At 36.3% G+C, this 27,488-nt stretch overlaps 1 protein-coding gene across 1 annotated transcript in view; it reads left to right on the top strand.

The window, feature by feature from the left end:
* The window catches only part of LOC107549767 (ephrin type-A receptor 3), a 137,576-nt gene that overhangs the window by 87,495 nt on the left and 22,593 nt on the right, over window positions 1-27,488 (top strand). The window contains exons 4-11 of the mRNA XM_016230941.1: window positions 836-960; window positions 9,026-9,188; window positions 11,263-11,365; window positions 11,847-11,911; window positions 15,025-15,150; window positions 16,575-16,760; window positions 21,452-21,513; window positions 25,581-25,790. Of these exons, the coding sequence (XP_016086427.1) occupies window positions 836-960; window positions 9,026-9,188; window positions 11,263-11,365; window positions 11,847-11,911; window positions 15,025-15,150; window positions 16,575-16,760; window positions 21,452-21,513; window positions 25,581-25,790 (1,040 nt within the window). The remainder of the gene's footprint in view (window positions 1-835; window positions 961-9,025; window positions 9,189-11,262; window positions 11,366-11,846; window positions 11,912-15,024; window positions 15,151-16,574; window positions 16,761-21,451; window positions 21,514-25,580; window positions 25,791-27,488) is intronic.

Raw genomic sequence — 27,488 nt, 5'->3', positions numbered from 1 at the left:
ATATATATATATATATATATATATATATATATATATATATATATATATATATATATATATATATAATAAAAAATATTATAATAACAAATTATTACTATAATATTATTATTATTGCATTGTCATTATATCCCAAATATCACAATTACATTTATTGTTATTTTAAACTTTTATTTTTTTATTAAAGAATCCTGTATCATGATTTCCACAAAAATATATTAGTCAGCACAACTGTTTTCGACATTGCTAATAATAATAAATGTTTCCTGAGCAGCAAATCAGTATATTATAATGATTTCTGAAGGATCATGTGACACTGAAGACTGGAGTAATGATGCTGAAAATACAGCTTTGATCACAGGAATAAATTACAATTTAAAATATATTCAAATAGAAAACAGTCATTATGAACTGGAATAATATTTCATAGTATTTTCACAGTACCTGCTTTCATTATTTAGAAACTGGGTCACTCATGAATGGATTACTTCATAATTGGGGGTCCTTGGCATCACAAAACCCTGCATGAATGAGCCAAGCTTTAAACTTAGAGGTACTGACTTGACATGAAAGTGGCCACTGTTTGCAGGAACCAGCCATTGCCCGATTGCATCAATTTGTCTTTCAGTCCCAACTTTGAAACCGGCCCCCAGTGGAGACCAAACTCGATTAGGTCAACAGGAACCAGTTCACAGAAAGCAAATTGTTGAATGAAAATGTCAGCTGAACTTCCCGTGACCTTAGGCTTTATGTGCTTGTAATACCATCACAGCCTGAGTGGAAACAGCTAATCCACTTTTTTTCCATTTTGTGTGTTTCTCTCCCTCTCTCTGTGCAGCTCCATCCGCAGTGACTGTCATCAGGAAGGACCGAACATCCAGAAACAGCATCTCACTGTCATGGATGGAGCCAGAGAGACCCAATGGAATCATTTTGGACTATGAGGTCAAATACTATGAGAAGGTGGGAGCAGTTTAATTTTGATTCGCTGTGGGCATTCACTGCATTAACATTTTCATTCGAAGTCATCCCTTTGCCCTTATATTTGGCATCATTAGCAATCTTGGTCCAGAGTGCACATTCATATACCTGGGAGCATTTCAAGTCATTAGTTGCTGTGGCTTAATTTGATTGTTCGAGGCGAAATAGAGTCTGTCTGCTCTGCTAAGAGATGTTTGCCTGAAATGAAATTTTTAACCAATGTTACCTTATTTTTTGCTTTCATTGAGCGAAACCTATTTCTTTTGCACAGTCTCTTCTGCTAACTAAACAGAATCACCCCAGTGATTCAAGTGTTTTTTTTTTATATGTTTTTTATATTATATGTATTTTTATTATTTTATTTTATTATTTTATTTTTTGTTTAGTTTTTTTACAAAGAAAACATAATATATTATATAATAATAAAGTTTATTATATATTCGGTATAAACATATCGTATAATTACTTACAAATATATTTTTTTAATTCTCTAAAGAGTAGTTTATTTATTAGACTATGTTGGTAGATGAAATTATATAATGCATTATATAGTAATAATAACAGCAACAACAACAGCATAATTATGATATTTTTTTAATTGTCAGTCATTGTGGCCTAGTAAAATTAAATTAAATTAAATTAAATTAAATTAAATTAAATTAAATTAAAAAAAATAATAAAATAAAATAAAATAAAATAAAATAAAATAAAATAAAATAAAATAAAATAAAAGATCATTCTACAAATCTGAGAAAAAAAAATGGTGCAGAAACAATTTCCCTCTGAATTTGGTAACAAATTTCACAATTACAAAGAAACAGCAAGTGGCACATTAAATTAAACATGAGATTTTGAAGTAGAAAAGCTGAAACAGTTTTTTCTTGTAAAACATACTCCAATAATCTTTGCTTTATTCGCTCCTTCGAAAAATTTTAGTTTAGACAGCAGACAAATTGAACTACATTAATATGCATGTGTATTTTTTTTAGCGAGATCAAGGAAAACAAGAAACAAACAGAAAGCAAGATAAATAATGAAAAAAGATAATGCACTTCCAATTAATCAGGGCTGCGTATTTACACACATGATTTCCCAACGCTACAGTTCCATATTTAAAATCAATGGACAAGCAGATGGACTTCAGTTTCAATTGTGTCTATTCATTTAGTTTTGTTTGGAGAGCTCTCTATCATTTCAGAGTCTGCCTTCTGCACATATTTCTGTCTGTCTGTGCAGGAAGTGCACAGGCAGTTTAGAGGAAACATTGCTTAGCACTCACTGACCAGGTCAGTTCATTTTAAGCCTTCTTAACAATCTGTGAATGTGCCAGATGATCTCGGCTTTGGTCTTGTAACACTGGAGGCACTGATCTAAACACCACCTGCCCATTATAGCCCTTGTGGGCTTTAAAAAAAAAAAAAAACCTTAACACAATCTCTCCTCTCCAGTCACGACCCAGTCCGGTCGGCCCCTCGGCTGCTTTCCTACAGATGCAGTATCATTAATGAGTCGTATAGGGATTGGGTCTTGATTGAGGGTCAGTATTGTTGTGCCACATCAGCGCTGCTCTTTTAGGGTCAGTTTTCAGGGGGCTCTTTCATACTGTCAGATCCTGTGATGTCTTCTGCTCTAGGTGAAGTGGGTAACGTCTCCCTCGCTCTGAAAAAAGTGTGACTCTGGGTTTGGAATTTAACTGGGCCCTGACATTGTGGGAGTGTCCTATCCTGAACTGGCAGGGGATCCGAGGGTGTGAAAGAAAGCCCTAGAACAGTCTCCAGTGGCAACCGTCCAGAATCCTTCACGCAGCAAAAAACATTCCGTAGCTTTAGTGGGTATATGGTTTGACTGTATGACCACACAGAGATGCACATATTGAAACTATAGACAGGATAGGATTCGGTTGTCTCCAAGACATGGTTCATCTTCATCATGACAAAGAGGTCTTAAGCTCAAAATTGAGAGCTCATGCAAGTGTTTTAGACCAGTAGCTCATTTGATCCTGTACTTTTTACTCTCCGAATACTAGGGCTGAGTGACACAGCAAAAAAAGATAAAGATAGATAGATAGATAGATAGATAGATAGATAGATAGATAGATAGATAGATAGATAGATAGATAGATCAAGAGCAGTGAGTGATTTCCTTGTCTTTTGTTGTTTGATTAACATTAAAAACACAGACAGCAGGTAAAAAGCACACGGCACTTGCTTTGTTTACAAAGAGTTTATAAAGAGTGACTGGTTTGTCCACGTTTTTTTTTTTTTATGTATTAGGAAGCCAGAATGCACGCGCATTGCCAATCGACAGAAAAATATATTAGCTGAACTCTGTCTGTTGTTATTTTTAACAAACCATATTACAGATGCGTTGTCAGATTTAAGTTGAACCGCGGTGCAAGTGCGTGCCGAACCGTGGGTGGAGAACGGTACGGTTCGATTTTTTTACCGAGAACCATTACACCCCTAATATATATATATATTGTGTGTGTGTGTGTGTGTGTGTGTGTGTGTGTTCTGTTCTGTTGTTGTAGAAACTATGATTATTTTTTCAGGTTTATTTGATGAATAGAAAGTTCAAAATAAATACTTTTTTATAACAATGTAAAAGTCTTTACTGTCACTTTTTATAATCAATTTAAAGCGTCCTTACTGAATAAAAGCATTTAAAAATCTGCAATTAGTAACCTTAAAATAAGCATTATTGGTTAAATAACTTTGACAGGGCTCTTGAAGTTATCTGGGGATTTATTTCCAAACAGGGTTTAATACCGCCACTGATTGTGCCTCATATTTAATGTATATGAAGATTAGCGCTGAACAACAAACAGCCATTATATAACCTAAGCTTCTGCAGAATGAGCTAATAAGTTATCCATAGAATCACAGTAAAAAGTTAAGCCTACATGTTTCATCTGAATTGTTCTTGAACGGGCAAACTTTATGAGTTGACCTTTTGAGGATAGCGGCTCATGAGTTACACGCAGAATGTGTTCAACATTTACATTCAGTCCAAATATGCTGATAGCACTTTTCCAACTGCTGGCAAAGATAGAGTGTTAGTTAGATTCATTGGATCCTGTGCTTCCTGCAGAGGACCTTTGTGATGCGTCTTTCTGTGAGATCAGTGAGGCCCAAATCTCCGCCAGTAGAAATGCTTTCGCTTGGCCGTAATCCCCTCATTTGCAAGCAAAAGGCAGCTCGTCGCGAGCTATTTTCACCGTCTGGCACAGGTACACTCGGGGGCTGCTGAAATCCTCCATGTCTCATTTGACCCTGGGTGGCACAGTGTTCCCTGTTCACAATGAAATCTAGTCCGTCTCTCCATTGATTCCTGTTAATTACACAACCTTGTGAGGCACTGCTTCATCAGGCATAGCTGGAGTTGCCCAAATCCTACACAAGCGGTGCTGCCATGTGGAAAAGCCAGGGACACCCTCGGTAAGACCCTCGGTGCCCCTTGATCTAGGTTGGCAGAGGATAACAAGCCACCTTCACCCTCACAAAACACACACAGAGAAGCAAAGAGGGCCCAAAATCTTCTTACGGTATTCACTGACACACTGGCCGCAGACTTGAATATATAAACCTCATAAAAGAGAGCCAGATCTGCTAAGTGACTTTTCAAAGAAAATGTGGCATCAACAGGCCAAGTTCAAAAACTCCATGATGTTTACACTGCATAATGTTGTATAGCGCACAATCAAACAAACTGCGTTTAATGGATTCCCAAAAAGGCATCGAGATGCTCGGTAACCCGAGTGAGGCAGCTCCTGTGAGAAAGCGTCATCCAATCCGGAGGTCCAAGAGGTCCATGTTGCTTCACTTAAAGTAAATCTCTTTTTGATTATACGCCAGGGGGGAATACTCTCCTCTTTGTGTATATATATCAAATTAACAATTCTATGAGAGAGGAAAGAGCCTTACAATTCAAGCGTCTCTAAATACTTGAGTACTCTGGTTCACGTTTCCCTGACGTTACAGCATTCCCAATCGCTCTCATCTTTTTGCCAACACTCTAAAATTGGCGTTATTGATGGGTAGAGCTTTTTAATGTTCTTCATACAAGTGGAAATGGTGCACATTTGTGATTATTTCGTCCGTTTATCGTATTGATCTCTGAGCGTATTTGAGAATGTTTATTTCTCCTCCAGCTTGGATGGAAGGAATGCTTGGGGAAAACCATTTCATATTTACAGAATTTCTTCTTTAGCGCAGAGAGGCTGTAAGCCCAGATTGCAATATTTAGACTGTCAAAGTAGAACATGACAAGCATATTAAATTCCACCAATAGCGCACTTATCGAAAAGTAACAATTGCACGCCTTGTCAAACCCCAGAGCTGGGAGGTGGCTGATGCGGACCTAGGACATATGGTAAGAATATATTTTTTTGCAGCAAAAATTTCGACACACCTGTATATGATTTCCAGCTGATCATGATGTCGTGAGTAGTGAACGGTGACAACCTGTGAAAAGATTTATGACTCAAACAGAGACGCATACAATACGAGGCGAGGTATTGGTTTCGTCTTCCGTGGCAGAGCGAATTTATAATCGAGGCCTCCTCAAACCATAAAACCTGATGCGCTCCATTTGTGGTTTTGCATTCAAAGTCTAGAGGTTTGAAATGGTTTCTGTGCTGTGTTCGGGAAAGGAGTAGAAATGATTGTCGGCGGATCCAGATCAAATGTGATGTTTGCATTAGTCACTGGCTTTCCACTGGAGTCATATGTACGTTTCTTTCCATGATGGGTTTTGTCAGTCTGCTAGATATATAGATCTACTGATGAAATCACTTTTTACAAACAAATGCTCGCTGGTGACATTTACGGGCTCTTTGGGCACCCCGGAAAAAGCTGTTTTGGATTAGTTTTTCATTCGAAAAGTGCTGTGAGAGGAGCCGAAACACCCCATTTCCAAATTGCAGAAATTTCTATCTTAATTCTTGACTCCAGATTTTAAAAAGTTCTATTTACTCAATGGAATGACCTTGGTTACTATACAGAGTTAGGATGTTTCTGCAATACAGCTTGAACATTATCACAAAACTTCCAAAGCTCAGCCGCATTAACAGACATAAGGCCAACAAGACCATCTATGATCTAACAGGAACCCATGTTTTGCCATCATCACAGCACGTACTGGCTCTTTTTTAAAAGAAATGTGAAAAAAAAACATGCAATGCTGATAAAATATGGCTTTTCATTTATTTTAAATGCTGTAAGTAACATGTTCAGTCTAAACCAGCGGTCTGGTTTTGATTGTATAAGTCTGGTCAAATATTATTACTTATGTGGTGAAATGTGTATTTAAGCCGTAAAGACGCATATTGCCTGTGCATGTTTGTTGCTTTTATTTTTTGCTTGTATATTCCATATTTCTTTGGCTTTAGAAATCTCATATACATGTGAAGTCATATACTCAACATTTGGGTACACTTCGGAGAGAAAAAAAAAACTTTAAAAACCTTATAATTCTTTATAATTATAATTCTGTGCTGTATTTTTATTATATTTTTTCTATATTATGTATTATGTGTCTTCTGTAATTGGGATCGGTAAGATATAACACACACACACACACACACACACACACATATATATATATATATATATATTTCTGTCAATATGGGGTGCTGTGTGTACATTAATGAGGAAAAAAAATGAACTTAAATGATTTTAGCAAATGGCTGCAATATAACAAAGAGTGAAAAATTTAAGGGGGTCTGAATACTTTCCGTACCCACTGTATATATAACATTATTTTTTATATTTTAAATATATTTGATCAAAAACATAGTAAAAACTGTTGTGAAATATTATGACAATTTAAAATAGCTAGGTATTATTAGAAGGTATTACTGTTTATATGCTGGTATTGTGATCAAAATGTCTTATAATTATCATAGTTGAAAACATTTGTGCTGCTTAATCATTTTGTGAAAAATGGAATACATTATTTAATAAATTGGAAGTTCAAAAGAACAGCATTTATTTAAAATTTAAATCTTTTATAACAATGTAAAAGTCTTGACTGTCTTTTTTTTATTATTAATTGAATGTGTGCTTGCTGAAAAAAGTATTATTATTACTTTTTTCCAATAAATAAATAAACACACAAAAAAACAACAAAATTTAATCTGCTTTACAGAATTTAATATGCTTTTTCAAAAAAAAATAAAAAATCTGAAAAACAAAATCAGGTTTTCGCATTTTGAAAGCCATGTTGCTTGTTTACTTGCCGTTATATCAGTGCAGCATTGTTCTAAATGTGGCTGTGCTATCATTGCTGTTTTATTTGTTTCTGATTAGTGGATAAGCAAAGGATATTCAAAGAAATCCAGCGTATGTAACTGTACACTGCATCTCCCATCTAGTGGCGTCTGACAATTATGGTCCATACCAGCGTGCATCAAAAATCTTATTAACATGTGTAGTCTAGAGATGAAACCCAATCGAGCTTTAATCTGTTACGTGTTTGCCAATACTCGAAAAGATGCTCTCAAATCTCATTTGCCATTAATTACTTCAGCGTGGGGAAATTCAATATCTACAGCATGGACAAGTGAGCTAATCTTAGAGGTCAACGATGGAGCAAAATGCAAATCAACTTTTGAAGGTTTGCCATAACACCTAGCCATGGCTGAAGACTGATAAGTTACATGAATGAATGTGCTGGATAATGCCGGCAAATGAGTGATCTCTCTGTTTGTGGGATGTTTTTCCCCCTTTTCAGGACTCCTACAGTAAACAACAGAAACCGCCGCTCTTTCTCATTTCACTCCTGCCTCTTTTTCCAGAGAAACATCTGGAAACAATGGTTTGAAAGCAAAGACGCCCCATAAATCAGCTAAGCTTTTTTTGCTTGTAGAGAGGATCAGCGTACCACAGAATTTTTTAGGAAAGCCATAAAAATGTGAAAAGAAGGTGGCAGTATATTAAGATGAGCTGGCACTGTCCCAAGCAGCCTTAGATGCTTCTGATGAGCATGCATTTTCCCTCTCCTGTACGCTCGAAAGGTCACATGTCAGACAGACAGATGTCTCTGTATGTCTCTAATGAGATATGATTTACTTCAAATGCTCACTATTCCTGTTTAAGACAAGGCTTTGCATAAGTGGCGTTAGGTCCCTTTAAGGCAACTCAGTCCATATTAGTAACAGTCCCGGGAAGATATTTTATGTAGGTGGTAATAATGCATCTCACTTTTCATAAACTATTCAAATCCTTTTGGATATAATCAAGTCCGACTTATATTTTCTTATTGAATATTCTGTTCTACTCAGAAATGTACAACAGTTGAAAAGAAATTCATACTTTTAATTCAGAAAGAATTAACTAAATTGATCAAAAGTGATAGTAAATACAAAATATTTCAAATTTTCTCTTCCTATTCACAAAAGAATCCTGGGGGGAAAAAATGTATCACTCTTTCCACAAAAAATATTAAGTCGCACAATTGTTTTCAACATTGATAAATAATAATAATAATAATAATAATAATAATAATGCATGTTGAATAAATATTAATTTCTGAAGGATCATGTGACATTGAAGACTGGAGTAATGATGCTAAAAATTCAGCTTTGATCACAGGAATAAATTACATTTTAAAATATATTCAAATAGAAATAAAAGAAATTAAAATAATAAAATATGAAAAATTGTTATAAATTGTTAAATATTTTACATTTTCATAATATTACTATTTTTACAATATTTTAAACAAATAAAAACAGTCTCTGAGATTTATTTTAAAAACATTAAAACATCTTACCGACCCCAAACATTTGAGCAGTAGTGTACTTGAGATTATGAATTAAAATATGTTGTGAAAAGCTCTTCATGTTGACTTGTTATATCCTTGTTCTTCCATATTTCTATGAAATATTGCATTATAATAACCAAAACAAATCATAAAAGGTGCATTTGAGTCACCATTAATCTGATTCATTTATCTGCCGTTTATTTTGGAGGCCAAAGATGCTCGCATGTTTATGTTAAGCTAAAACCAACATATCTCTGTTTTCCTCTTGCTTTCTTTCCTACAGCAGGAACAAGAGACCAGCTACACCATCCTGAGGTCAAAGGCCACAAACGTTACTCTGAACGGGCTAAAACCCGACACCACCTACCTGCTGCAGATCAGAGCGCGAACCGCGGCCGGATACGGCGGTAGCAGTCGCAAGTTTGAGTTTGAGACCAGTCCAGACTGTAAGCATTTACATACTTCCTGTCATTCTGTTCTCTATTTACAGTCACATTCCCTTGCTGTCACAACGCCGGATTCAATCTATTCACAGCTGTGCAGCACAATGAACAATACAGACAAAGGCTTGCCATTCCCTTGGTTTCTGATCCAATACACTGTCATACAAGTCATTTACATAGTATAAACCACTTGGCTAAAACGATACATGTTGCATCTTTTGTCCCATGATGGCAGCTGTTGTCTGCAGCACTATTAAGCATTTAGACTGAGCATTTTGTAAACCTCTATATTGTGGTGCAGCATTGCTGAAGGCCTTTTTATCTAATGAAACATTTATAGGAAATCAATGCACACTCATGTAATGAAATGATACTGTGAGTGGCTCTCCACAGGTTTCTGAGCACGATCAGCCATCTATAGGTGCCTCTGTATGTATAGCTGGTGTGAAATGTACACCGAGGTGCTACTGAGATCATCATTTATGCAGAAAAGGTCTGAATATGGACTTATGCTTCTCAGTCACCAGATATTCCATAATGAAAGAAAATGTTTTATGAATAGAGATAGATATGTAGGATAGTGTATAAATTGTGTAAAATAATCTGATGACTTGATTATTGAGTACTGGGATGCAAAGCTACAGATCTACAAATATACATATTTCCTAGGAATTATTTTGGATTAATCTTTTCAGCATCGGAGCTAATCATTTACATTGGCGTGCAACCTCCTGCTGCTTCGTTTTTTCTCACAAAATGTGTTTTTCTTTGCCATCACTCAATATGTGTCAACACCATCTGATAAAAAAAAACCTGTGCTGTCATGTCACATATTTATGATAAATATTTAAAAGCTAGCATTCAGATTTGATTAAGAATGGATTGAGGATACAAGATTGTTTCAAACTTACTGTCAGCTCCATCTACTGAAGAAAAACAGACCGTGTTGACGGATTAAAAAAAGCATTTTTCATATCACGAATGTTTTAGCTACAAATGGGAAATACTTATAATGTGGGAAATTATCTAAAAATTACAAACACTTTACTGTTTATGAGTTGACATATCATCGTTGTGACAGAAATTGTGCGCACAATTACTTGAAATTTAAATTCACTGTAAAAAAAAAAGTCTGTGTCTGTGTGACCCTGTTAAACTCTTGGCAGGTGAAATATAAAATACTAAACGGACCTTCATACACTTTAGCATATAAAAAAAACCTTATTACAGAAATGTTGTACTTCAAAGGAATATATAAATACAATCTGAATGTAATGTTTTTGAACACTTAATTGCATGATTGGAAAAGTATAATACTTTAAATTAGGTGAACTTTAGAGTGCTTTTTTATACATCTTTATTTCATAATTACTTTGTCTTAAATATGGTTAAAGTACTGACAAGCATTCATGGTAAACTAAAATATACTTTTATTTCCGTTGAAACTCGCATGTCATGGATTCAAATATATTGGTAATTACACATTTAATGATGAAGTTGCAATTTAGTACATGTAAAATATATTAACTTTAACTGTAATATCAAACAACACACTACAGTTGAAATTGCATGTGTTAGTCAACACATCACAATAATTGTACTTTAAAGCATGACAAAAAAAGTTAAATTTAAAATAAAATGTTTACATTTACGTTTACAGAGTGCACTTTTTAAAACTGTACTTAAGTGTGTTATAAACATTTATGAAGGTGTACTCTCTTTAAGTAAACTTAGGTAGACTTTTATTTCATTAATATTATATTATCTGATTTTATTTTAAATATACTTTTAGAATTTGAAGCAAACTACAAATGCACACTCAATACAATTAAGCACACTTCTTTTTCACAAGGGGATATAGAGTGTCTTACTGTTTGAATCTGTATGAAGTATTGAGTTATGAACTAAGAATGGAGGGATGTACTGTAGGTTTAGTGACAGATAATGTCATTATTTTGATAATAAAAAAAGAAATGTTACATGCTTGAACAGCATGGAAAGCCCTTGAAAAGCTGCATACTCTGTCCAATGTGAATTTAAAATGTCTCCTTCTCTCTCTGTGTGTCTTTTCCCACAGCCTTTTCCATCTCCAGTGAGAACAGTCAGGTAGTGCTGATCGCTGTCTCCTCCGCCGTGGCTATCATCCTCCTCGCTGTAGTGATCTACATTGTGATTAGCAGGTCTGTCTGTCAGTCAAAGCGCAGTCACGCAGGGCTTTAAGTGTGCCCATCTTGAAGCTGTCACTTTGCTCTCTCAAGTCTCTCCCCAGAACCCTTGATCTCCCACCCTTCAGATATGAAGTATGAAAATGTGTGCCCCTCCATGTCTGCTGCCTATATATAGTCGTAGACGATTCACTTGGCACAAGCCGTGTTATTTTTCCTGCCGAATGTAACGGGCACCGTGAGAGTCGAGTGTCATGTCATGCAGAGGGGCTGATTTTGGCAAACGGCACCATTGAAAGAGTTCATGAATCTATGGCTTATTATAAGACCCCAGAATACTGTCATGCCTCATAGCAAAGCAAAACAGTCAAGTTGTTCCTGGCTCTGACTTTTGTCTGTTCAGGTTTTAGTCACTTTGTACATCGTTTAGAGAAGCAAAATGTTCCAGTTAAAGCCATTAAGAATAATTAACGCTTTTCATCACTTTAATTGACAGGTTTTGTAGGTATAGCAAGTCCAAACATCCAGATGAGAAGAGGCTGCCCTTTGGCAACGGCCACTGTGAGTATATGTATACCTCAATAATTCTTCAGTCTTGCAAGTATTCAGGTTCTTTCCAAGTGTTTAATATTCATTCCTTACAAATAGTTCAAATCAAAACAGAGTTTTGCTCTAGTATTTATTTTTAAATGTCAGACAGCCCACAAGAACCCAGTAATGGTGGAGGTTTTTATAATATCCCTTTGCTCCCGAGTTACAGCAAGCCAATTGTCCATATGCTACCATTTTTCACACTGGCAGAGGTATCAGGAAGGAAATTTAATGGAGGCCCATACAATTTCTCTTAGATTAACCTGCATGAGTTGCCCTGTAGGACTATAGCTTAGCTAACTGATTAGGTCATCCATAATATACCTATCCATCTTCAAACCCAGCAAATTGCATTTCTTGACAACCATACCTTCCTATCGTTAAGATTCAAATCAACAACCTCTGCGACGAAATATGGTACCTCCCAAGCACAGCAAATGCTGCTCATAAGCATCAGTATTTTTACAGTACAAGACACTTTTTGCAAGACAGCACTGTATTAAAGGGGTCATATGATGCGATTTTAATTTTTCCTTTCTCTTTGGAGTGTAACAAGCTCTTGGTGCATAAAGAAGATCTGTAAAATTGCAAAGACTAAAGTCTCAAATCCAAAGAGATATTCTTTATAAAAGTCAAGAGTCAACCACGCCTACCTAAAACGGCTCGTTCTAACATGCCCCCACATGTCTACCTCACTATGTGGGAAGATTTGCTTAACGCCGCCCAAATGTTCACGCAAAGAAAGAAGGCGTAACTTTTATTCTCCCTGTAGTATTGTTGCTGCCGCCGCCATGTTGTGAAGACGCTGTGTGTTTCGTTGTGAAAGCGAAACTACTTTGTTTGGCCTTCCAAAAGAGGACGATATCGCTTTGTCATGCCTGGAGCTGATCCATGCTGGTCGCTGAGGGAATACTTCAACTTTGCGCTGTGGATCGCCGGATCAGCTTTCACCGTGGACGAAGCGGAGTCCAGCCCAGGGTCGTCACATGTGGTTGCTGCAAGTCCGCCAGACGCTCCTTCGTCGAATCCGCCGGCCACGACATTCTCAAGACCGCCGTGTGTTTCGTTGTGACAGCGAAACTACTTTGTTTGGCCTGACAAAAGAAGACACGACTAGAAATCAGTGGTTAAGTTATATTTACAACACTGTTCCAGAACAGTTCAACCCAAATATTCAGATGTGTGCAGTGCATTTTATGGAGGACTATTTCCTGATCCTGGTAGAGTAGACAACAATGCCGGCTGTTCTGACTCACAGACTGTAAGTACGTTTTTTATACTAAAGAATTTGCCACTGATGTTTTGAGGAGTGTAGAGTAGCGCTTGTTGTCTGTCATTTCTCCGATCACAAATGCAGACATGGTTTTATGTTTACGTGGTGCGATGCAACGCAGCGCATAAAAACACAGTATAAGTCATTATAATCCGTAATTATGTCCCCACTGGATGCAACAAATGCCTCGTTTATAATGGGTTTTAATGTTTTTGTCTCGTTGCTCCGACCGGACAGGCCATCACAATATGGTAAGGGGGGTAACATTTCCATCACACGCTTGAGGTATTCGGCCAATCACAATGCACACCTTGCTTTTCAGACCGATGAGCTTTTTAAAAATTGGCGCGTTTCAGAAAGGCGGGGCATAGAGAAGAAACAATAATGTACAGTATGTGGAAAATAATGTTTTTTTTTACCTTAAACTGCATAAACACATTTTATTACACCAAATAATGTTATTTTTAGCAACATCATATGATCCCTTTATTCCTCACACATTCTAATTAGAGTTTTTTTCTAACTTGCCAACCCAAAATGTTATACTTCTGCAATTAAATCAATAAACATACAAACACATTTGAAGTTTTGTAAATAATTTCAGGCTTAAAGTCACCATAAATTCAGAATTGACATTTATTCTTTTTCATTGTGGTGTTTATTATAAATGTTGTAATAAATATGTAAATAAATGTTTTGAATGTTTTAAAATTCATGTCACAGACTTTAAAGAAAAATTTACTCATTCAAGCAGTTATACCAAAATATGTCACAATATTTATGTCACTATTTCACGTTGATTTTAAGGTGTGCTCACATTTTAGTGTTGTTCTGTAAAATTTAACAAGCCAAATCCAGTAATTTCACTGGGAATTGGCACGAATTGTGCCTGAGTGACATCCAGTGGCAACGAAATTTCCTTATGCACATTTCTCATTGGGTTCAAGTTTTGTGAACTCTGACTCAAATTTGCAGCTGTGTAGGCGGAGGTTCATAACTTAGCAACCAAGCACAACTTAAGATCCAAAATGGATGAGGCACTAATGCCAGTTTTCTACACACTATAGTTTAATATTGAAAAATGGCACGTAAAAATGTTATTCAGGGTTGGATTGGCGAACATTTTTTATTATTTTTTTATTTTTCTGACCTTTATACGTTTAAGGATATGTAATAAAATGTTTGAAAATCTCGTGTTACATTGACAGAATGTTCACCATTTAGAACAATGAATTCTGATTGGTCTTCTTTTCTAAATCTATTTGCATGCCAAACTGTGATTGGTCTTTTCTTTCTTGCACCTATTCAACCATATAAACAGTGAAACCATATAAAGAGTGAAACAGTCGGGTTCCAGAAATAAAAATGCCTTTCATATTCTCAACTTAATTTTTAACGATAACCTTAATTTTTAACAATAACCTAATGATAAACCTTTAAAGACAGATCTACTGTGAGCACAGAGGTTGTTAGTCGATTGTATACGCTTTTATTGAAGCAATCAATTCACATTATAGCAACTGTAGTTTTTCACCAGGGATGCTGCTGTAAAACACATTACATTTAATGCTATTAAAAAAAATCCACCAATCAGAGTCACAGTGAGCAGATCGCACCAAATGAGCTCTGAGCTCTGAGCTCCACCCACTCCCATGAAGCACCACAGATGACGTAATCGAGTCGGTTTCCCCATACTCTCAAAACACTTAAATATTTGAGTATATATACAATATATATGCATATTTTCTAATAAACCCACAAAAAAGCATTGGTATTTCATTCAATCGTGTTTATTTTGTTTGATTTTCAGTGAGACTGCCTGGCATCAAGACTTACGTGGACCCACACACTTACGAAGACCCGAGTCAAGCCGTGCACGAATTCGCCAAGGAACTGGAAGCGTCCTGTATTGCCATCGACAAAGTGGTTGGGGCAGGTATGCGGCGTCATCCCTCACTCTTTGGTGCAATGAAAGAAAGTTACCTGTCCGGGACCAAAATACACTTGTAACAAACATGGCAGGTGGTGTAAATGATAATCATTTAGCACTGCAGCTGGAGGTGTGTGGCTTTGAGATGGGGAAAGGGTCCCTCCCAGTGCTCATCCTCACTGCCTCAATGTCTTTAATAGAGTGCCTGCTGCCGGAGCAGAGGAGCATGGGTAAGCAGAGCACGCCTCCGGCTGGGATATTATATTTCACCCCCCACAGCTCTCTCTCTCTCCGCATCCCTGATGTCTTAAACAGCCAAACACATATCAAGATAATGCCTTGTGATTCATGGCTCTGTAGACAATGCAGCAGTGCCCAGCAAATAAAGAACCCGCTCACTTTTGATGTACCACCGTAAAGTCGGCATACAAACATCAGGGCTCACGCACTACAAATAAGCACATTCCCTGCTTCAGATGTCACTTCTATTGTAAATCTGCATTTTATGGCTTTCGTACACCTTGGCAAGCGATGCAAAAGTGCAGAAAGGGGTTGGCTTTTTTTTATATAGCTTGGAAAATGATCTATTAGCGTGGATTCGGTAGACCTTCATTTGTCTGCATAGCTTATCAGAGTGATCACTGCTGAGGATTAAGCCAGGTTGATATTTAAGATGGTCAACATCATCTGAACGCTGGCCGAGTCCAGCATGGCGGCTGTTTAGACAGCTTGCAATTATTCCGGCTAACTTTTTCCAGACATCAAGCCTGGATTTCACCCATCTCTCTAAACTTGCATGGGAAATAAAGTAATTGCGTGTCGAATTACGCAAATAGGACACGGCCCTGGCTTGGATGTCAAGGTGGTGACATCATCTTTACCCAAATGTCCATCCAAATCTCTGTCAGCATCATCCATAGTGGAGATCTGATCTCCAGCTTACACCTGTATACGCGCCCTAGAAATCAATTTAAGTGGGATCTATTCATGCGATTGCGATTCTATGCGATTGGCCTTTATTATAACTTAAAATAACTGTTAATAATAAATGTAATTTATGTCATTCATAATAAATGTTATATATTCCTCTGACACAAAGCATCATTACTCCAGTCTTCAAAAAATATCAATGCAATGTCACATTTCAAACCACATAAAGAATTATATCTAATACATTTTGCTAATTTACAAGCACATTTTATCAAAAATGTTCTGGGAAATCTCTAGTTCATTCCTATTGGATGTTTTGTCCCATCTTCCCACAGATAACTATGTCTTGTTTCTTAGACAGACAAAGCTTAGATGTAATTCTTAAATCTGACAACTCCAGTGAGGAGAGGTAATTAACATGGGATGCAGTTTAATTAGAACAGAAATCAGTGCTTCTCATGTTAGCCTTCATTTTCTCTAAAACAACCGTCTCTCACCAGGGGAGTTTGGAGAGGTGTGCAGCGGCCGACTGAAGCTGCCGTCTAAGAAGGAGATCTGTGTGGCCATCAAGACGCTCAAAGCCGGATACACCGAGAAGCAAAGGCGGGACTTCCTCAGTGAAGCGAGCATCATGGGACAGTTCGACCACCCCAACATCATCAGGTTGGAGGGTGTGGTCACACGCAGTAAGTTACACTCCACACCTGTTTAAAATGTATTTATGCTACCATTTTTATTATCCCACGTTAAAAGGAGAAAGATGAGTGATTTAGTTGTTTTTTGCTGCATGTGTATGAAAAGCATATGATAATTCTCATGTGCTCTATGGTGAGTTGAATCTGATTAATTTATCATGTTTAGATTTGTTAGTTCAATGCTCGTCCTTTTGGGAGTATCTCATATAAAACATTAGCTGTTTCCAGTTATGGAATATTAGTGGATGTCATGAAGTTGGCAAATCCTCTGCACAGAAAGCCAGTGTTTTATTGACCTCTTTCTTGTAACATTGGGCCAGTGTCCAGCATGAGAGACAATTCACGGAGGGCTGTAAATCACGTATGCTTGTAAATCTCCCTAGATCAGTCTCTATTATGTAGCCTGATCAAAGCGAAATTCTCTAATCCATTCCGCAGTCCTCCTCAAGGGCTCCGTAGGGCTGTTTTTCCTAATGATATAGGCGAAAATAGAAAAAAAAATGTTCACACTTTACCTTATCTGACTTCAAACAGACTGCTAGTATTAAGGCTGGGGTATATTTCATTTGCACGTTTTGCTCCGTCTCGCGCACAGCCTTCAAATTTAGTACACTCCATTGATAGCGAGCACAGATGGATGTGTATGGCGAATGCGCATTACCAAGTGAACCCAATGTATTTGATATTTAAATGTTCAATCACTTGCACGTACGCACAAAAATCAGGCTTTTCAGGATTTTTGTTTGCATGTTCAAGTAATTAAATGGCTAAATATAAATTGTGGGCAAATGCACTTTGCAATACATATAGTATCGGTCAACGGTTTGGAATAATTATGATCTTTTTAAAGGTTTTTAAAATATGTTTTTGAATTTGTTTTGATCAAAATAAACAAACAAAACAAAATAAATGTATTAAAATTGAAATAGCATTACAATTTTAAAGGACTGCTTTCATTTTAAAATGTCATTTATTACTGTGATGCACTCCAGTCATCTGTCGTGAATATTCAGAAATCATTCTAATATGCTGAATACTGATCAAATAAATGCAGCCTTGGTGAGCATAAGACACTTAATGTTTCAAAAACATTTTAAAATCTTAATTATTCCAAACTTTTGACCGGTAGTGTATTGTTCAAAAGCAAATGTTGAGGAAAATGAAACAATAGCTCATAATAGCATATTTGTATTCAAAAAAGAACATTTTAAATATAAAAAACAAATGTTCTTGATTGTAAATAATGGTAAAACTTAATTGTAAATGAATGTCATTTGTGGCTGTTGTTGGGGAAGAACGACCCTGTGTAATGTGTGTGTGTGTGTGTTTAGAGAGGTGGTGCACTTTGCGTGTGATTGAAAGTAAGTCTGTGGTGCAGAGTTTGGGCCGTGGGGCCAGGGGAGGTTGGCATGTGTCTCCTGTAGCCTCTGATGTGACGTGATTTATTCACTCTGCCCTGTTAATTCTTAATAATCCAGAGACTTTCACACCCCATTTAACCTGCTGCTTTTGGCCCTGCGTTAGGCAAAATATTTGTGGAGCTGTGATTGCTGCTTCGCAGAGACGAAGGGGCCAGGATTCTGATTATGAGCGGGATTTCAGGATCCAAAGTTTAGAGGAGAGATTTGCGGTTTAAGGAGGAGGGATTTTTTTTTGCTATCAAAAACCATAAAACAACTCAACTGAAATCTAAAGACCAGTCCATTACAGTTTGGGTAATGATTTAACTGTGCGCAGAGAAACATTATAAGTGCACGCTACCAAAAAATGAAAAATATTTTCCAGTAAATATTTGGATATCATTAAAACAAGATACATTTATTTATACTCTATTTAGTTTTTTTTTTTTTGGCAAATAGATTTTAAGCATAAATCCAACGCACTTTGTCGGATTTATGGTTTAAAAAATTTTATTAAAAAATGTTAAATTAAAAAATGTTAAATGTTATATTTTCCATTGGGGTAAGAAAAAACTTAATTCTGTCAGGACCACTATCGTCAAAATGATAGATAACGTTTGGTTTGGCGGTATGGTTCAGTTCTGGGCAAAAAACTCCCTGCCCATCCATGCAGCCTGTCATGAATGAGCAGGGAGAGCAGCAATAATAACCTATAGGTAGATGTGATCAGCTGAGAATCAGCTGATGCAAGCTTGACTCACGTGACCTGCCAGAACTAACACTAATGCTTAATTTCTGATTTAAAAATCTTAGTTCTAGATATGCTCTCTAAACTCTCTAATATTTTTTATAGTTTAGTTTCATTGATTTATGCAGTTTTGCTTCCCAAGTAAATGTATAGCATTTTAAGATGCAAATACTGATAAAAAAATATATATATACAGTGGATACGGAAAGTATTCAGACCCCCTTAAATTTTTCACTCTTTGTTATATTGCAGCCATTTGCTAAAATCATTTAAGTAATTTTTTTTCCTCATTAATGCACACATAGCACCCCATATTGACAGAAAAACACAGAATTGTTGATAATCAAACACAGCTGGACTCAAATGAAGGTGTAGAATCATCTCAAGGATGATCAGAAGAAATGGACAGCACCTGAGTTAAATATATGAGTGTCACAGCAAAGGGTCTTAATACTTAAGACTATGTGATATTTCTGATAAATCTGCAAAAATGTCAACAATTCTGTGTTTTTCTGTCAATATGGGGTGCTGTGTGTACATTGAGGAAAAAAATAACTTAAATGATTTTAGCAAATGGCTGCAATATAACAAAGAGTGAAAAATTTAAGGGGGTCTGAATACTTTCCATACCCACTGTATATATATATAATTTTTTTTTTTGCAGTGTTAATACCACTCTTAGGAATAAACGGCTTGATGTGAGCAAGACTGTTGTTACAGCATATTCATGTGTTGTGCAGTGTTGCTCTTCTCCACTCATTTTAATTGCATGTTTCATAAATCTCATTCTGTGCTGTGCTGTCTGCTGTTGGGATGCTGGGAGGGGGAAAAAAAGACTAAATTATGACTACTGCACATACATATTGTGACAACACGGACTGGTCATCAGGTTATTATTGATATAAAGTCGTTTTACAAAAAGGCTTTGAAATAAGGCGCAGATAAAGTGCAGATGATAAAACCGAGTGGCAGTGATTTATGAGTGGCAGGACAGAGAAAATAAAGCTGTCAGACAGTGACAGTTGACCTTGTGGTCCGTTCAAGTTCAGGCCGAGACTCTTTTCATCCTGCAGGAAACTCTTATTTAGGTGAAGTCACAGTAAGTCACGGTTATGATTGCTGACCCGCTGTGTCAGGGGTGTCATGTGAAGAGCTGCAGCTCTGATCTTGTTATGGGCTTCAGATAATGTCTGTGATGTGTTGAAAACCTGGTGTGTAGCTATCAACCTGATCTCTTCACCCTCTCAAACTCTATAAAAAAAAATTCAGCTGCTTAACCCGGAGCCTTTTATAACACCCACATGTGGCAGCGCCGAGCACTATGAGAGTGAATCTCATGAAACCTGTCAGGAACTCAGATCACATTTCAGCCCAGAAACAAATTGTGTTTTAAATTATATTTGGTTTGAAATAGACACGCCTCATGACATTTTCATGGCAATTAAGCATATTTAGCAATTCTCATTATTAACAATACGACTCTCGTTCAATTTTCATTACTGTAATTTTTTTTTTGTAAAAAAAAAATTGTGATTCAACATATATTTTATCATCAGCACAAATTAAAGGCAGCGCATCAAATATTACCAACCTTATTGCAAGCAAGTAAAGCAAGACAAAAAAAAACTTTTAGTAACTTTTAGTAATGAAAGAATATACACATAATTTACCTTAATTTACCATTTATTACTCTTTAAGTAATTTAAATAATATGTCATTATTTTATCAATATGTTGTGTCATTATATTTTGCCAGCATTTTATTTTATATTTTTTATTATTTTATTATTTTAGTATATTTTAATATATTTTTTTGTTATTTTATATTGTTTCAATATTTATTATATTTTGTTATTTTTTTTTATTTATTTATTTTTTTTTATTTACCATTCAAATGTTTGAGGTCAGTCAGATTTATTTTATTTTATTTTACTTTCCAGCAAAAGGGTAATTAAATTGATAAAAAAGACAGTAAAGTCATTAATCATGTTGTAAAAGATTTATGTTTCAAATAAATGATTCTAAAGGATCATGTGACACTGAATCAATACAAATGACATTTTAATACAAATTAATAATATAAATAATATATAATAATATTTTTCAATATTGTGCTTTTTATGCAGTCTTCATGAGCATAAGAGACGTCTTTCAAAAACATTTAAAACCCTTACACACCCCAAACTTTTAAAAATGCTTAATTGTCATGAAAATAATGCAAAAAATGTTCTTGACGGGTTTCATGACCCGTTCACTCATGAATCTCCTCTTGACGTATTTGATGTTGTCATTGAAATAACTTTGGAAGTCATCATGCTGAGCATATATATCTAAACTCAAGGGTCGAACTTATCAATGCCTTTGAATGTATTATATTTTTCTCTTGAAGATGTCTTCTTTTGTCCAACATAAGCTCATTAGTTTGCAAATTGGGTAATTCAACCTTCCAGCAGAAATGACAGCACTGCAGCAAAGCACAGTGGCACATCTTTTCTCGATTAGACTGAGACATGTCTGAATTTTCTCTCTCCTCAGGTAAACCTGTGATGATAGTGACCGAGTACATGGAGAACGGCTCTTTGGACGGCTTCCTGCGAGTGAGTGTGACACACTGAGCGCATTTAATGAGACTCCATTATGTATGATCAGAGGAAAGGCACAGAGGACTCATCTTAAAAACATTTAAAAACCCATCAGCGTCTTAGCTTCTCCTGCTTCCTCTCACAGTACCTGCTTATCACAGCATGCCTGAAATTCTCCCAAGCTCTCCGAACATTTCATTCTCATTTATACAAACAGACACAAATTGCTCTCTGCTGGTTCACCTATGTCTCTATTTGCTGCGGAGAGATCCTGATTTTTTTGACGGTGCCTTTGTGTTCGCAACATCGCCCAAATTCATCACATTCGTATTCGCAGCCGAGGCCTCTTTAAATAGACACTGACACTACCTGTGTTTCAAACACTTTGTAGTGTCAGAATTTCACTTGAGCTTATATCCACAATGGCCTCATTTTCTCACGCAGAACAGACCAGGCTTGTGTTCAGAAGAGAGAGCAGATTCGCTCGCGCACAGACCCAAGCGGCACTGGGGAGACTGGCGTGCCGCCTGCCAGCCTGACCGTGCCAGTTAAACAGACTGGGCATGCTCTGTCCTTCAGATGACTTCCGCTTTGCCGATCGCTTGCACTGTGAAAATAAACAAGCAAACAACAGGCTGTGGGACGGCCCATCTGAAGAGTGCTGATGAATGCGCTAATGAGCTCATTAAATGGGTCAGCTTAACCTTTGGCTGTGGCCGTCCTGCCTTGGCTCTAATACACCTGACATATGAATTTATCAGCCTTGTGTCATTTTTCAACAGTTTACCACCAGCAGCGCTTGCCAGACAATCTGCTATTTGGAGAACAAAATGAACACGCCAGACTTTGATGCATTGGATGGACATTCGCACTCATAAAAATATTTTTTGTTTTGTTCAGAGAGTTGCACAAAGGGGTCCAATGTAGAGTTTCATAATGTCTGGTGGTTCAGACTTGTCAGGGTACTACTATGAAGCATAAATATACAGTGTGATTGTTGTGTGCAACATTTGGGTTATGGGAGTAAAAATCTATTTTTATTTTTTTTTTCAATTGAGAAATTAATTTCTAGCCAGAATGTGCAAACCTTTTAAAACACAATTACAAAAAGCTCTGGCCTGATATAGAAGCCACAATGTGATGTGATTTCAACTTAATAAAAAAAAATAGTTGAATAGTGTAATTTCTAGTGGAGAACTACATTACCCATAATCCTGAAGAGAGAAGTCACTGTTACCATGGAAACTCAGCACTGACCGCCCATTTCCATGGAGCTTATATAGAGTATTTGTATTTACTAATTTTTTAAATATATATGTTTTTAATCATAATTCTCTTCTGCTCACCCAGCGGGCATTTACAGCATTTGATTTGAAAAAATACAGTATAAACATTAAATGTAAAATGACTACAGTTTCATAACAGTTAAAATAACGGTTTTCTATTTTAGTATATTTTAATATGGTGATTTGCTGCTCCACAAACATTTCTGAATATTATCAGTGTTGAAAACAATTGTGATACTTAATAATATTGTGGAAACTGTGATTTATTTATTTTTTTCCAGGATTATTTGATCAATAGAAAGTTTAAAAAAAAAACATTTATTTGAAATCCTTTGAACATTATACATTTCTTTACTGTCATGTTTGGTCAATGTAATGCATCATTGCTGAAAAAAATATTAATTTCTAAAAAATAATAATAATAATAAAAATCATACTGACCCCAAAATTTTCATTGGTAGTGTATATTAAGAATATTTTATAATACACTTTAAATACATATTATTGTGTATTTTTAATCACTGACTTACAACGTCTTATTATTGACAATCATTTAAGTACACATCCTTTCCTGATTTTCAAATACGTTTATGTTCATTCAAAGTTTGTATTGTTGTAATTCCTGTCAGAACATGTCAGAAAACTTCCAGAATCAAGGCCGTCGAAAATGTGTACACTAACAGCTCTACTGAAATGAGTATGCAAAGGCAGATGATTAAAACAACCTGAGCAAACAGGGCGTGGAGTTAGCAGAACCTATACGTGTGTCTGCACAGAATCCCACTCCCAGAAATGAGAGAAAAGTCGCAGTGTTCTGCAGCAATTTCCTGCGTACTGCAGCCTGGCCTGCACTCTATCAAAGAGATCTGTCATCCTCCCTCCAACGCATTTCCTCACCACTGCTCATGTCACTATTATTAGCAAGCCTTTGAACCTCTCTGAGCTCCTTTCTCTTCCAGGTGGTCCAGGGTTTATTTTCATCCAAACTTAGTTTGTATGCAGTACATAAACACTCGCATACAAAGAAAGGGAAAATAGGGTGGACAGAGGCACGGAATGAGAGGTAGACAGAGCGAAACTCACACTGGACAACTAGAGGAACAGTTCAAACAATAATAAAGATGTTGACATTGTTTACATCTTATGTCGTTCCAGACCTGTTTGAGTGTCCTTGTTCCATGGGACACAAAAGCAGACAGTTTTGGAGGATGTGCTGGTGCTTTTTCCATGCAATTGGATTGAATGGGAAATGGAGCAGTCAAGTTCAGGATAACCAAATGTCATGAAAGTTGTTCATATGACCCATGCAGAATATCTGAAGTCTTTTGAAATAATAAGTATGAGAAATAGACTGAAAGATGTGATTCACTGAAGCATCTTGACGTCTGCCTTAGCTTTTCTTGGCGAGTTCATGAAAGTTTATGAGAGAAGACAATATGTGAATAAATCATTCAGACCACATTTATGAAACAAATCAATCAAATGATTCATAAAAAAAAAAAGTCTGATTTGAACAATGTGTCCACGACTTGCATATTCTCCCGCTTTCACAAACTTGGATGTCAGTTTAAGCAGTTAATAACAACTTACATTTTCTAATATATCTATGTTTCTCGTCTATAGTTCTATGGTCTATAGTGACTTCAGAAGATTTGAAATAATGCTTGAGCCCTATAGACTACTTTTATGATATGTTATGGTGCTTCGACTTCCTTTCAGATGCTTGAAAGCACCATGTTATATCAAGGTTATGAACTTTAACTACAACTAAAACCACTGAAAAAATCATTACTTGAAATAAAATAAACATTAAGTAAAATAAAATATAAAAAGAAATGAAACATGTATTTCACAGTTGCCAAGGCAACATTTCTTGTGTATGCATAGTTGAGGTTGAAGTACTCAAATAAAAACTAAATTAAAACAATAATAATGATAATAATAATAAAAACTATATAGACATATTATAAAAATAAATAAATAACAAAATAAAAACACTAAATAAAGTTACTAAAATTATAAAAAATAAAATCAAAATATTCACAAAATCGAAATATCAATTCAAAATATAAAAATCTGTAATAGTAAAACAGTGATAATAAAATAAAACATGGTTGGCATTTATTTGATCTGCTTGGAAAAGAATGATCAGTACAGTCTTCAAAATTTTGCCTTTTATGTTTTACGGAAGAAATAAAGTCAAACCGAATTTGGAACGACTGTATATGAAGATGAGTAAAAGCATTTTTGGGAGAACTATTGCAATAAGACTGCAGCTTGACTGTTTTTGGTACAGAAATCCATTTCTCTAGAGCTCCCTGACAAATCAATGCTATCTCACTCATCTGGCCAGTCTCTCCCTCTCCTGCTGATGCACTTCCTCCCCTGGTGTTTATCTCCAAGTCCTAAGCATATCATTCTTCATATAATAGGCCTATTCACACGCACCAGTGTAAACACTGCGAGCCTGCCAGCGGACTTCAGTTCAGATATGCAGTGAGCTTGTGCACATCCTATTTATATTCTTCAACAAGTTGCCGCACACCATGGATTGAACCAGAAAAGACAGTCAAATCCTCCTATTTATTAAGTCAAAGATCTGCTTCTCTCAACAAAACCATTTCATGAGTGGTTTTGAGTTAGCTCATGACAGATGACTTCGGAAATGTCAGGCAGTGTTTTGAGATATGAGTCAACAATGTTGCATTGTGTTTTATAACCCATAGCATGACATATGTTTATACAGTAGATATAAAACGGCGTATTTGACTTTTCCCTTCGTCCCGTCTCTGTCAGAAACACGACGCCCAGTTCACAGTGATTCAGCTGGTGGGCATGCTACGTGGCATCGCATCTGGTATGAAGTATCTGTCGGATATGGGTTACGTGCACAGAGATTTGGCCGCTCGGAACATCCTGGTCAACAGCAACCTGGTGTGCAAAGTGTCAGACTTTGGCTTGTCCAGAGTGCTGGAGGACGACCCGGAAGCCGCCTACACCACAAGAGTAAGTCAACACCGACACAAGCAACTGAGATCAGTAACATTTATTATTATTATTATTATTATTATTATACCTCATTTAAAAACATAAATTATTTGTATACTACTCACATAGTTTTGTATCAGCTCAGCAGTCAAATTAAATTGCAATAACAATAACAATTATTTCCCGCTGACATAACATGGGTTTATATGCTTTATCTGATGTCATATACCATAATACTTCAACTTGCCATTTTTTCGAAGTTTGAATACGTTTCAGTTGCCTTCTCAACTATTTCAAAGGATATGTCTAATGAATTTATTTATCTCAGTGATTCCAAGTTGATTTGACGTTGAGAGGATAGAGGGATGTATACATATATACTGCCATTCAAAACTTTGGTAATTGGTAATCCAAACAGCCTTGGCGTGACAAGAAACATGAAGGGGCCGTGACCATAAAAACAAACTCACCACCAACAGTGGTTAGCAAGTCGGACACACCTAATGAGAACAAGTAACATGAACAAAAGGACCACATGGCAGGATCACATGACAAGGCAGGAACCAAGACAAGAAAATACAAAATAAAGGACAAGAAAAACTAAACAAGAAACAAAACCCAAAAACCAGCATAACAAATAGGTATTTTATTTTAAAATTATTTATTTTATTTATTTACTTACTTAAAGGGGGTCATATGATGCTGCTAAAAAGAACATTATTTGGTGTATTTGGTGTAATGAAATGTGTTTATGCGGTTTAAGGTTCAAAAAACACATTATTTTCCACATACTGTACATTATTGTTGCTCCTCTATGCCCCGCCTTTCTGAAAAGCGTCGATTTTTACAAAGCTCATCGGTCTGAAAAAGCAAGGTGTGCTGTGATTGGTCAGCTATCCAGTGCGTTGTGATTGGCTGAATACCTCAAGCGTGTGACGGAAATGTTACGCCCCTCACCATATTGTGATGATGCCCTGTCAGGCCGGAGCAATGATTCAAAAACATGAAAACCCATTATAAATGAGGCATTCGTTGCATCCAGTGGGGACATAATTATGGATTATAATGACTTATACTGTCTTTTTACACGTTGCGTTGCATCGCGCCACGTAAACATAAAACCATGTCTGCATTTGTGATCGGAGAAATGACAAACAACAAGCCCTACTCTACACTGTGCAAAAAAACTCGCTTTAAATATAAAAAATATAAAAACTCTTTAAATATAAAAAACTTACTTACAGTCTTTGAGTCAGAACAGCCGGCATTGTAGTCTACTCTACCAGGAACAGGAAACAGTCCTCCATAAAATGTGCTGCACACATCTGAATATTTGGGTTGAAATGTTCTGGAACAGTGTTGTAAATACAACTTAACCACTGATTTCTAGTCGTGTCCATTTTTGGAAGACCAAACAAAGTAGTTTCGCTTTCACAACGAAACACAGCATCACACACCACGGCCTACAGTGAGCAGAGGCTGGGGGCTCAGTGTTGCCAACTTAGCAATTTTGTTGCTAAATTTAGCAACTTTTCAGACTACCCTAGCAACTTTTTCTTCCAAAAGCACCTAGCAACAAATTTAGCAATTTTAAACATTTATTTGGCAACTTTTAGCAACTTTTGATAAGGACTCAGACAATAAAAAGGCACACATTGTCCATCCAAATTACACAAAAAGAGGAAACCACAGATGCCTAGCAGTACACACAGCACG

This window comes from Sinocyclocheilus grahami, unplaced genomic scaffold (genome assembly GCF_001515645.1).
Source record: "Sinocyclocheilus grahami isolate Dianchi unplaced genomic scaffold, SAMN03320097.WGS_v1.1 scaffold380.1, whole genome shotgun sequence".
NCBI classification, from domain to species: domain Eukaryota; kingdom Metazoa; phylum Chordata; class Actinopteri; order Cypriniformes; family Cyprinidae; genus Sinocyclocheilus; species Sinocyclocheilus grahami.
This window is presented reverse-complemented; position numbering and strand designations above follow the sequence as displayed.